We start from the raw sequence: 12141 nt of genomic DNA on the forward strand, positions 1-12141 counted from the left end.
AGACATCTGTGTGCAGGGCTGCCTGGCCTTACGGGGACAATGACAGGCCAAACAACTCCTGCTGCTGAGACAGGGACACCAAGAAGAGAATGAGACCAGAACTCATACACAAGAACAAGAACAGGCCTAATCCTCTACAGAAACAAAGAAACAACAAGTAAACACCCAAAAGAGGCACTGAGGGCTGGAGCTAGGCCTGAGCCTAGGCTGACTCAGTCACATGAAGCCATTGCTGTCCATGGTCGTGGAGACGTGACAAGGCACAGGTGATGTCCAAATCCTTGTGATCACAGGTCCTGGTGGGACAAGTTTCTACTGAATGGACAAGGGCAAAGGAGCAGAGAGATGCCCCAGCTGAGGAGTGACCACATCACAGCCCACGATGCACTGAGCACTGAGTGGTCACAGGCCCTGTCCATGCTCAGCTCCTCAGAGGCTTCTCCTGTCCCCACCTGCAACAGACTCAGCACAATAAACATGCAGATTCTGGAAGGTTCTCAGTGCTTCCATTTATTTTCTCTCCCAAATTTTAGGAATCTTCTCCTTTAATTAACCCGTCAATCCCTCATGGCAAGAATTTGAAAAAACAAATTCATATCCACATTCTTATTTTCCATAAGGCACTAAGAAACTGCAGCTCAGTGGAGCATGAAGTAAAGACATGGGTGGAGACGATCCAGCCCCATCTCTGCTGGAACAGTCAATCAGGGAAGAGAACACAGGTCAGGGGATTGTGGGGGAGACCAGTCTCCCCACCTCCTCACAGTATGCCAATACGAATGCAGACACATTCTGATTCCCTTTGAAGAAAGATGTTCTTGAAGTCACAATGGGGGTTGAGACGTGAACAAATCTTGTCACTCAGTCCCCCACAGGCTGCTGTCTCACACTATAGAAGAAAATAATCATGAACAAATTTAAGTCAGTGACTGTAATTGGTGACATTCTGAACAGCCCTCCACATGTTCAAAATATCCCAACGAAAGAATCTCCATAACCCAGTTCCATCCTCTCTGCCCCAACCCCTCCCCACTTCAGGCCCCCAGGGTCTTACATTTAGTGTTCACAAGCACAGGACAGACACAAGAGAGCCTAGGGCAGTGTCGCTGCTGGAGGTAGAAAAAAAGCAGGATGCAGTCAGAGCCCAGAGCAGATGAGAGTACAGAGAGAGCTATGGGGTGCGTGAGCTCCCCCATAGGCTCCCATCTACACTGTCCCAAGAGACTCAAACATCACCCCCCATCCATACTTAATGGTAGCCTCAGCCTAACTCCCTCCTCTTCCACCTGTGGGAAGAAAACATCCTATGCGAAACCAGAGAGGAGGAGGCAGAGCCACGAGGTCCTAAAGGAACATCCTAGTCCCGGACCCAAGGGAAGTTTCCAGAACTGTGGTTACAGACTCAGGGCAGCATCAGGAAACATGAAGAAAGTACATGTGTGGGGACTGGACCAACCACCCTCCTGGAGGTCTGTCCTCAGCAGTGACCTTCCCCTCTGACTTGTGACTGTTGAGAATCAGGTCCCGCATCGCCAGGTTCGTCAAATGATAAATTTGTTCTTGACTATTACATGTGCATTAATAAAGAGTAAGTGTTAGCAAATAGGGCCTAAGACTAGGAAAGCACATGTGCCTGTGGATGGGACTTCCCATTAACGACACAGGGCAAGCTTTTTTTTTTTCAAATCTTTTTCACTTGCCTTTTAGTTTTTTTTTATTTATGGAATTTTTAAGTTTACTTTTTAAAGATTTTATTTTTTTCCTTTTTCTCCCCAAAGCCCCCTGGTACATAGTTATGTATTTTTGGTTGTGGGTCCTTTTAGTTGTGGCATGTGGGACGCCGCCTCAGCATGGCCTGATGAGCAGTGCCATGTCTGCGCCCAGGACTCGAACCGTCGAAACCCTGGGCCGCCACAGCAGAGCTTGCAAACTTAACCACTCGGCCATGGAGCTGGCCCCCAGGGCAAGCTTTTACTTGGGCTTGAAATCCCCACAGTGGGACAAGAAAACTGACCACACCCCTTCCTTACCTGAGCACTTCTTCCTCCAGCCACCAAGACTCCAATGACCACAACTACCAAGACAGCCAGGACAACGATGCCAACAGTGGAGATAGTGGACTCAAGAGGCACCTCTGGGAAGGGAAGGCAAGGTGAGGGCCCTGACCCCCAGGCCTCAGCCCTGACCCTGCTGGAGGTCTCCAGAAGGGCTCCTGATTTCCCTGAGAAAAGGCTCTGAGCCCATGGCTCCCTCCTTACCCCATCTCAGGATGACGGGCTCGGGTAGCCCCTCATGCTGCACACGGCACATGTATCTCTGCTTCTCTCCAGAAGGCACCATCACAGCCGCCCACTTCTGGAAGGTCCCATCCCCTGCAGGCCTGGTCTCCACAAGCTTGGTGTCCTGGGTCAGGTCCTCCCCATCACGCTGCCAGGTCAGGGTGATCTCTGCTGGGTAGAAGCCCAGGGCCCAGAACCTCAGGGTGACCTCATGGTTAGAGATGGGGTGGCAGGTCACATGTGTTTTTGGGGGCTCTGAGGAGAAGAGTCATAAAATTCAGGAAGTTTGCATCTGTCTTAGACCACTGGAGTAGGGCTTATGTGACCATCTTGAAAATGGACAGGTCAATTAGGGAAGGGAGCACAAAACCCAGACACCAGTCTGGACACAGGCTTCTGGGATAATCTCTTATTGTTTGGAAAGTTTTAGAATCAGAGCAAGATGGCCCAGTGTAGGAGGCAGGTCTTTGAAGGGGGGAAAAGGGATTTGTGGTCCTGACCTGGATGGAGGCTGAGTGACTCAGAAAAGTTGGAGTCAGACCTCAAACACACTGGGTGTGGGGCAGAGAACAAGGCCTGAAAGATTCCCACAGCTGCTGCCAGAGTCAAAGGGAAGCACTTGTCACTTATGTCAGGGAGGGTTTCCCAGTCCATCCCTGGAGACTGGATCCCTTAGTGTCCTTGAGAGGAAGGCGGGCCCTATGGAGGAGTCACCCTCTGGTACTGGAACTGAAAATCCAGTTGGACTTAGTCTCCTGACCCACAGGACAGGGGTGTTCTGGTGTCATCCTATTGTCTTCCACTCCTTGTAGAAGGCCCTCAGCGCAAGGGGACATTAAGGAGGCCCCGCGGCCCCTCGTACCTATGCGCTGCAGCATCTCCTTCCCGTTCTCCAGGTGTCTGAGGAGCCACTTCACACACTTGTCTTTCACGTAGGCCTTGTGGCGCTCCACAACACCGCTTGCCTCCCACTTATGCAGGGTGATCTGAGCTGCCATGTCTGCCACGGTCCAGGAGTGCAGGTCCTCGTTCAGGGTGAGGTAGTCATCACCGTCATAGGCGAACTGACTGTATCCACGGAGGAGGCGCCCGTCTGAGTCCACGTAGCAACCATGCATCCACTGGAAGGTGTGAGACCCTACCCCATTCCCATGGTCAGTCCCACCCATTTAGCCCACCCCAGTGGCCAGCCTTTCCCACTTAGCCCTGTTGCGCTGGCAGCCCCACCCCCACCCCAATTAAACCTAAACTGAAAAAGAAACCTAGGGAAAGTCCCTGCAGGCTCTTCCCTGGTGGAGAGGCCAGTGGGACCCGCAGTGTTGGGGTTATGGAATTGAAAAAAGATGGAGTCTGTGATGTTAAGGCACTAAAATGGAGCGAGGCAGATATGAAGAGAGGAAGAAATTCCTCCTTCAGGATGAACTCTTGAACTCATTAGATAACTGAAATGTTTCTGCAAGTCTTCTCAAGGACAGTAAGATCTTGGAGATGGAGACCTCATTCCCAAGGATGATAAGGTTATCAGGACAGAGATCTCCTTCTTATCAGAGTCATCATCCACATTCCTAAATTTAATGCCCTGTTTCAGTGGACCTTCACTTCCATGATTACCTTGTGCCTGGAATTTGTTAAAGGATATTCCTTCCCTTTTTATTCTTTGCCTTTGTTAGCTCCAACTACAAGGCCTTCCTTCGCCCTTTCAGAGGTGGAAAACACAAATTCAAAGGCTACTTGAATTTATGTTTTCCCCAGGCTACAGTCCTAACGAACCCTGAATAAACATCTTTTTGTTTAATTTACCTTAGAATTGGTCGACATTTCTTGGTGTAGATAGTAAGATCCAGAGCGACCATTCTGAATCCCCAGTGCAGCCAAGGATGTGTGGAAGGTACCTCCAAAGAGACCACCAATTTAGATGTCCCCACCAGCAAGCCTGGAAATCTAGTGGTGAGTCCTCCTGGATCTGAATCTCCCAATTTTTTTTTTTTTTTTTGAGGAAGATTAGCCCTGAGCTAACTACTGCCAATCCTCCTCATTTTTCTGAGGAAGATTGGCCCTGAGCTAACATCCATGCCCATCTTCCTTACTTTATACGTGGGATGCCTACCACAGCATGGCTTGTTCCAAGCGGTGCCATGTCCGCACCTGGGATGTGAACTGGCGAACCCCGGGCCGCAGAGAAGCGGAACGTGCGCACTTAACCGCTGTGCCATTGGGCCGGCCCCAGAATCTCCCGATTTTTAAGGTTGATATTTAGGTCAAACTGATGTTTACTTGGGTATTTCTGGTTATAGTCGACTCTTCCATTTCCAAAGGAAGATTCTGCATCTGCTTAAGGCAGGAGGTTCGGATTCAAGGATTTCTTTTTTGTCCTCATGCCTTTGGAGAGGACTCTGTCCTCATCTTAACTAGGCAGAGGATTCGTGTTTAAGGATTTTTCTGTGTGAGTAGTATTGTAGCTTTAGTAGTTTTTTGTCTTATTAAAGTGGCCACATCCTCTTACAATTCAAAGTTTGGCCGTTCTTGATCATCAGTGCAGACCCCTTAACTTCTCCTATCACCCAAATGAGGGTCCTTTGAGTCTGAAGATAAGAGACATTGCTCCTTATGACCCCTTCTGGGGTGTTTCTAGGCGACTAGAAACCTAGCAGAAGTGTGAGAACTCTGTCTGTGACATGCAGTGGTTTCACAGGGCCTCCCAATCTAAGAATTTACCTGTTCCTGGGTCACAAGAAACTTCATAAGCTCATCTGGGAGCTACAAATAAGGGACTGGTCATCCTAGTACCTTGAGCAACCTGACACTGCCTGGTGTCCAGGATATTCTGAGATGTAAGAGAGAGACCAATGGCCCATGGGGACATTTTGGGAAGTGATCCTGGCAAGCAGCCCATAGCCAACCCAAAACACATACCTTCCTGCCTTGGTCAACCAAGAACAACCCTCTCTAAATTATAGGGAGCAACTGTTCCAGAACAACCATCAATAATCACCCTCTCTTGGGAACTCCAGCTGGTTTTATTTTTAAGAACTATGGTCTGTCCTCTTGTAAATTTTTGTCCCAGTGGACTGATAATTCTAAAGATGATTTAAAATTACGTAGCCACTTTGGGGGACCTTTGAGCTTCCAAAACTTGTATTTTTCTGCACTAGATTTGAGAACTGTGGAACAGACAGATTAAATGCAATCTTTAATCTCTATTAAGAATCAAGTGTGCCACCTTCTGGCATACCTGCTTAAAAACCATGGTCTTGAAAGCTACAAATATTTACTAAGAACAGCAAAATCTTACTAAGCTTCCTTCGTGTCCTGAGAGCTGGGATGGTAAGCATCAGATTGGGGTCCCCAAAATATGGCTGGAAAGAAATGCAGGTTGTATCTTATTTGTGGTCAGACACGACTGAACAGAAATGTGGGTTGAACTCCATTTGCAGCTAGGGTCCTGCCAACATGCCACCAGCCTCAGGGTAATTACATTGGCTATTAGAAGGAATGTTCCAATTACATAAGATCATTTAAGAAGTATACTTAAAAGCAAAGGTTTCAAAATTCCAAAATAGCTTTATTGAAAGTTTTGTTACAAAAAGCTAATGAAAAATTAAATTATAAGAAGTCCCTAAAAGAAAACACTATATAAAAGTCTACTAAGTTATGGCTTTACAAATACCCCCATAATCTACCTTCAAGACAGGGCCCAGTATGAGCCTCTCCCAGAGTTAATGAGATTGAGAGATCTTCTGGGAAACTGCAACGTTATTCTATTAAACAGTCAAGGGGAGACAAAATTAAAAATAAATGGAGTTGTTTAACACTGCCAGAAATATTTACTGTTTGCCTTGGCTGAAACTTGACAAAATATTTGAAAAGATTTAGTAATTTATGATCAGAAATTTGGCCAAATTAGGAGGTGATATTCAGAACCTGACAAACATTTTTTTAACATAAACCTTCCTCTCTAAGTTAAAATAAGAGGGAAAGAAGCAAATTAAGGATGACGTAGTTGGAGAGGTAGATCAACCTACAACGTTGTTTAAGTTACAACTCAATTTCTGAGGAATTGAGAGCACCTGCACACGTACCTTGCAAACCTTTGCAAAACTGGAAATTCAGCTCTGGAGGCAGTCCAAATTCCACCCATTCCCTTTTGCCAATCCCAAAAACCTCCCCTATTTATCTCAAAAAGCTTGTAACCTTTCCAGGCACTGTTGTCTAGATCACCACCAATTCCTTAGTAGATAACATTAGTTTATTCCATCTGCCAGAAACACAGTTTGGATCTAACTATTCTTTCATAAATCACTGAGTTTTGCATTGTATCTGATTCATTGCAAAAAGTCTCTACATGCTTCTGTCTATATATCTATGTATTTCTATATATATGCATTATATGTAGGTGATATTTTTCTACCTTGTAATAGTATAACTTCTAAAAGAGCTCTATTTAATTGGCTTAAAGTAAGTATTTATATAAATTATTTCTAAACGTAATAGGAACTAACCCAAATGTTGTTCAAGTTAACATGATATAAAATAATCTTTGGTAAGTGAAAGCTTATTTAAGTTTGATTGAAATAGGCATGTTTTCAGAGTTATCAGCATTGGATATGATGCAGGCATTCAGCCTTCATTCTATCTCGGTTAATAATCAAATAAGCTCATGTTATCTCTGTTACAAAATGTGCCAGCAAAAATAACTTAGAATGATAGATGATTTTGTCTAATGTCTCATGAAGTTTTTGTAGGCAACTAAACATAATTATTGAAACAAGTAAACTAAATAGATATAAATGAGATAGGAGTTTATAGATAAACTTTTAGCAATGATTATATTTTATGGCATATGTATTTAAAATAGCTTCCAAAATCTCTTTGGTAACTTGGCAGTTTGAAGTTGTGCTGGTTAAATTAAATGACAGAAAACTCATTCACTAGATTATTTTCAAATAGGATAAAATACTGAAACATTACTTGGTAAACAAGTCTGTGTTTACCCACTTTTGTCTTATTACTGAGAAACTAAAAGATGTTTGGCTCTATTAGTAAACATGTCTTGTGCTTTATTAAAAGATTGTATTATGAAGTAGTATGTTCGTAGAAATTATGAAAAGTATTTATAAATTTGCCAAGCCACGGAATGCTAATGTGAAAGACAGTTCATAATTGCTTACTTCTTAGTTTGCACTAAAAATTAAGTTTTTTTAAGGGTTAAATTTCTAATTAATATATGTGATTAGAGCCAGTAAAATTAATAAGGGAACACCTCTGTATACAAGGAAAGTAAGATATATGTTTTCAGTAAAGAAGGTATAAGGAGTAGAGATATTTTTGTTTGTTTTGTTAAGAAAATAAATTGTCCTAAAGTACTAGGAAGGAGGGAAGGCATGGGACAAATTCTGAATGTAAAAGAGAAAGTTATAGCAGATTTGTGAAAGAAGAACCCTGAGAAAAGAGTTCTGTGCATGGTCAAGGTGGCTAAGATTGAAACGAATTTAATTAAGTAAATGAGTTTTAATATGAAAACTAAGCTGGTGCAAAATTAGAATTTAGTTCTCTCTCTCTCTGAAAAGGATAGTTTCCTTAGACTTTTAGTTTGTTCTCGATAGATTCTGAAAGGTTTTTCTTCACCTCTGAGTAAGTCGACCTAAAAGGCAAGGATTCTATGGTTTGTCAAAATAATTTCCTATGTTCAAAAAGCTGAGGTCTCTATTAAGACAGCTAAGGTTTTTGTTGTTGTTGTTGTTTTTAACTGTTTAACTCTCTAGGAGTGCCTTTAACATCTTCGGTTGTCACTTGGGTTAAATGGATAACTAAGCATTGTTGCACAGTGACCCATGATCCTATTTGACCAAGTGTTTTAAAACCTTTTGATATTATTGACAAACTTCCCCAAAACTAAAATCCTAAATAAAGTCTTTCTTCTGATCCGAAAGAAACTGAGAATTTCCAGCAGGTCCCTGGGACTTCTAGAATTTGTTCTCTCTTCCTATAAAGAGGGAGATACTAAGCTAATTAGGTTTATTTGGTATGATAAATTGCATGGGGAGCATTGTCAAATAAACGATGATAAACATTTTAGGTTATATTGTGTGGGTGAACGTTATTAATCTAAGTGTTTTAAAAATTATATAAAATTCTGAAAAATCTGATATGTCCTGGTATAATTCTAGTCATTATCTTAAAATGTGTGTTATAGAAATAACTAGATTTCCTTGTCAACTGCATTATAATCATATCTTTAACCATGTCTTTTGTCACTTACAGACAGTTATTGTTTTACTCTGATGCTTTTTTTCCCTGCTTTTTCTCCCCAAAGCCCCCCAGACATACTTGTATATTTTAGTTGTGGGTCCTTCTAGTTATGGCATGTGGGGCGCTGCCTCAGCATGGCCTAATGAGCGGTGCCATGTCTGTGCCCAGGATCTGAACTGGCAAAACCCTGGGCTGCCGAAGTGGAGCACGTGAACTTAACCACTCAGCCATGGGGCCAGCCCCATACTCTGATGCTTTTGCAAATATGTTTCATCTTCAGAGAGATTCATGGAAAGGACTCTGATACTTAACTCCAGAATATAGGTTTCTGATGAACTTTTGGATCATAAAACTGAACTGGATTTAAAGAAATCTTTTCTCTTAAGCTATCAACAATTTGGTAAGATACACCTTTGTAAACAAAGATGAAACATTTACTATTTTTCCTTCCTGATCCCTCTAGAATTCAGAATCTCTCTGTTAATATTCTTATTTTCACTTACATAAATAATCAGGCCAAGTTTTTAATGTAAATAAATCAGTTTTACTGTGATTATCTTTGGTAAAAAATGAGTGTAACTGTGGATGGAAAAATCATGTTGCACCTTTGCAGATGCTGGATTCTAGTCCTGCTAATTGTCTTTGAGGTTTTGTTACACACCTACAGAGTGGATCCTCTGACCTAAGGTATTGCCTTTTGGTCTCGCCCACTGCTTGCAGTGTTCTCTCTGGAAAACGTGAACTAATCCCACATGGGATGGTCACCAGCAGATCAGTGTCTATTGGTCCACAACCTTCTGCTGATCCCTTGTTGTCTTACGGTAGTATGACCACCTACTGTAAGTCTCTAATGTTTTATACTCAAGCCTATCATCAACAGGATAAAGCAGCTTTCCTGGATTTTAATTTAAAGGATCCTGTTGGTCACAGTCTAGAGCCTGGTAACCGGGTATTCTGGAAGCAACATCAGAAGAAGACAACCCTTGAGCCTCATTGGAAAAGACTTTACCAAGTGCTCCTAACCGCTGATACTGCTGCAGATCTGGAAGGCATTTAAGCTTGAAGATACATCTCACAGCTAAAAAAATTTCCACCTGACATCTGGTCCTGTAGAAACCCTGGAGACCTCCAAATGAAACTGTCTAGGAAGAGAAGTTGCTGATATTTGAGGAAGACAGCTGTCCCAAGACCCAGGGTCAGACTGTATACATACTTCTACAACTATTTTAATATGAGCATTGTCATACTGTTCAAATGTCATTTAAGATTTTTCTGATTCTATGTTTGTTTTTCCAAAACCATGTCTGAATGGCAGCCTGAGAGCAACATCTTTTTACAGTGGGCTCATTCCTTCACTTTACACAAAAATCAGCCTAACTGTTGGATGTATGGGACAAACCTTCGGCCCTGGCTTCCACCTGGGTGGTTAGGTCGTTGCACTCTAGGTTTTCCCTTGGATGCAAGAAAGGATTTACCCTAAATTAGCAAATACCACTAATCTCCCTTTTCCTCAAAGCCAGATGGACTTGTACAGTTTTTATTTAGTTGGCTTGCTACACGCATCAGCACATTTCCGTGGTCCAGATTACAACTCCTAATTCTATTACTACTTGAAATCTTTGTATTGATCATGATATTTAAACTAACCACTGTTTTCTTTACTCACTGTTGTACAGCTAGCATTCAGGCCAACGTGATGGTCTTATGAAGACCAGAGCCAATATGTGCACTTGATTTCCCAAGTATATACACATCCTCATGAATTTGGCCTTCCCACATCTTGTCTGCCTTGTTGCTCAAATGTGGCTCTGCTTAACAATAAATAAGAGACTACCTTTATAACGTCATTCCTATTTCCCCTCACTGAGGGACTAAAGGGATCCAGGTTAGGTGCCATCCACCCTGATCACAAAGAACTAATAAAGATTATCAGTGCTACCATTCTGGTTGATTCTGATGAAAAGGGGGAGCCATGGAATGGAAAAAAGATGGAGTCTCTCATGTTAAGGTACTAACATGGAGTGGGGCAGGCACAGAAAGGAGTAGAACAAATTCCTCTTTCAGAAGAGCTCTTGAACTCATTAAATACCTGAAACGTGTCTGCAAGTCTTCTCAAGGACACTAAGATGATCTCGATGGAGACCTCATTCTCAAGGACGATAAGATTATCAGGACAGAGATCTCATTCCTATCAGAGTCATCTCCCATATTCCTAAGTTTAATGGCTTGTTTAAAGGGACCTGCACCCTCATGATTATCTAGTGCCTGCAACTTGTTAAAGGACATTCCTTCCCTTTTCTCTTCTTTGCCCTTATTAGCCACGACTATAAAGCCTTCCCTTCTCCCTTTCAATGGTGCAAAGCACAGTTCAAGGGCTACTTGAATTGGTGTTTTCCCCGTGCTGCAGTTCTAACAAACCTCAAATAAACGTCTTTTTAAGTCTATCAGAGTCTACCTCATAATCGGTGGATAGGGTGAATCTCAGACGAGACCAAAAACTCACATGGAACCGGGCTTTCCGTGGGGGTGGGGAATCGTGACCTGGATTTGGCCCAGTCACTCACCGGCCTTGCTAAGGTTGTAGTAGTCAGGCAAAACGTTAAGTTCCACTCGGAAATTGTGTGCAATGTCCTTGTAGGTCCGCGTCTCTTCTTCCCAATACTGCGGCCCCTCCTGCTCCATCCAGGGCGCCCGCGGCTCCGCCCTCGGACTCGCGGCGCCGCTGTCGAACCGCTGGAACTGCGTGTCGTCCACGTAGCCGACGGCGATGAAGCGGGGCTTCCCGCGGCCGGGCCGGGACACGGCGGTGTAGAAATACCTCAGGGAGTGGGAGCCTGGGGCGGGGAGGGGCTGAGACCCGGCCGACCCTCCTCCCGGCGCGGGTCCCCGGGTCCGCAGGTGATGGGGCCGGGACGCGGGAGGGGACTAGGGGGTAGTGAGATGGAAAAGGGGCGGCGGACGGAGAAGGGCAGGGACTTACAGGCGGGAAGAGGAAGGGGTGGGTAAAGGGAGAGGTCAGGACGGGGCAGGGCCGAGATGGGGGGCTCTGGGCAGGTGTCAGCAAAGACGCGCCTTCCCTGGGGGTCCTGCGCCCCCGCCACGAGGTCCCCTGGCTCCGCCCCCCGCAGAGGCCGCCTCCTCCCGACCCCGCACTCACCCGCCCAGGTCTTGGTCAGGGTCAGGGTCCCCGAGAGCAGCAGAAGGGTTCGGGGCCCCCTGACCCTCATTCTCAGGGTCGTTCTGGATGGTGGTGGAGACTTTGCAACTGGGAGCCCTGGCGACGCTGATTGGCTTCTCTAGAAACCGGACACGCAATGGGAGTGGGAACTGAGGCCGCGTCATGAGTCTCTAGGCAGGAGGCGCTGACACAGGTTGTGAGAGAGAGAAATGAAACTCAGGGAGAAGGGGCCTCCCCAACACTGAGCTTTCCTGCCCCAGACACTGCCCTCGGGCTGAGACCCTGAGAGCCACGTCGGGGGACCTGGGACTTGCCCTGACCCCTCTCCTCCTGCACCGAGAGCTCTTTGTCACACCGTCTCCCTGAGTCCTGGCCCAGGGGCTGTCTGAGGAAACCAGGGAGAGACCCCCAGGCTGGGCTCAGCCCCTTCTTCTC

The 12141-nt window shown here is 44.8% G+C and overlaps 1 protein-coding gene across 6 annotated transcripts; it reads right to left on the bottom strand.

Moving 5' to 3' along the window:
* Positions 1 to 480: 480 nt before the first annotated feature.
* Positions 481 to 11844, bottom strand: LOC138915013 (HLA class I histocompatibility antigen, alpha chain G-like). Of its 6 annotated transcripts, none has more exons than XM_070245223.1 (7): positions 11686 to 11844; positions 11093 to 11362; positions 3142 to 3417; positions 2259 to 2450; positions 2031 to 2134; positions 1055 to 1109; positions 481 to 889 (listed from the first exon to the last, which is right to left on the bottom strand). In XM_070245223.1, exons 1-7 carry the CDS (start codon positions 11753 to 11755, stop codon positions 885 to 887), a joined length of 972 nt encoding a protein of 323 aa, XP_070101324.1. In that variant the 5' UTR covers positions 11756 to 11844; the 3' UTR covers positions 481 to 884. The 6 variants fall into 6 exon arrangements, with proteins under 6 accessions (XP_070101324.1, XP_014590153.2, XP_014590149.2 ...); XM_014734667.3 differs by having other exon boundaries at positions 2259 to 2447; positions 11686 to 11834; XM_014734663.3 differs by having other exon boundaries at positions 2259 to 2534; positions 11686 to 11834.
* Between the last annotated feature and the right edge of the window lie 297 nt (positions 11845 to 12141).

The sequence above is a fragment of the Equus caballus genome, chromosome 20, assembly GCF_041296265.1.
Source record: "Equus caballus isolate H_3958 breed thoroughbred chromosome 20, TB-T2T, whole genome shotgun sequence".
In the NCBI taxonomy this organism is placed as follows: domain Eukaryota; kingdom Metazoa; phylum Chordata; class Mammalia; order Perissodactyla; family Equidae; genus Equus; species Equus caballus.

Coding starts and splice junctions, on each gene's coding strand:
- LOC138915013 (XM_014734660.3), bottom strand. CDS start 11,755: ATGAGGGTCAGGGGGCCCCGAACCCTTCTGCTGCTCTCGGGGACCCTG. Junction 11,363..11,685: donor CCTGACCAAGACCTGGGCGG/GTGAGTGCGGGG, acceptor TCCCCGCCCCAG/GCTCCCACTCCCTGAGGTAT. Junction 890..2,030: donor CTGGAGGAAGAAGTGCTCAG/GTAAGGAAGGGG, acceptor TTTCTTCTATAG/TGTGAGACAGCAGCCTGTGG.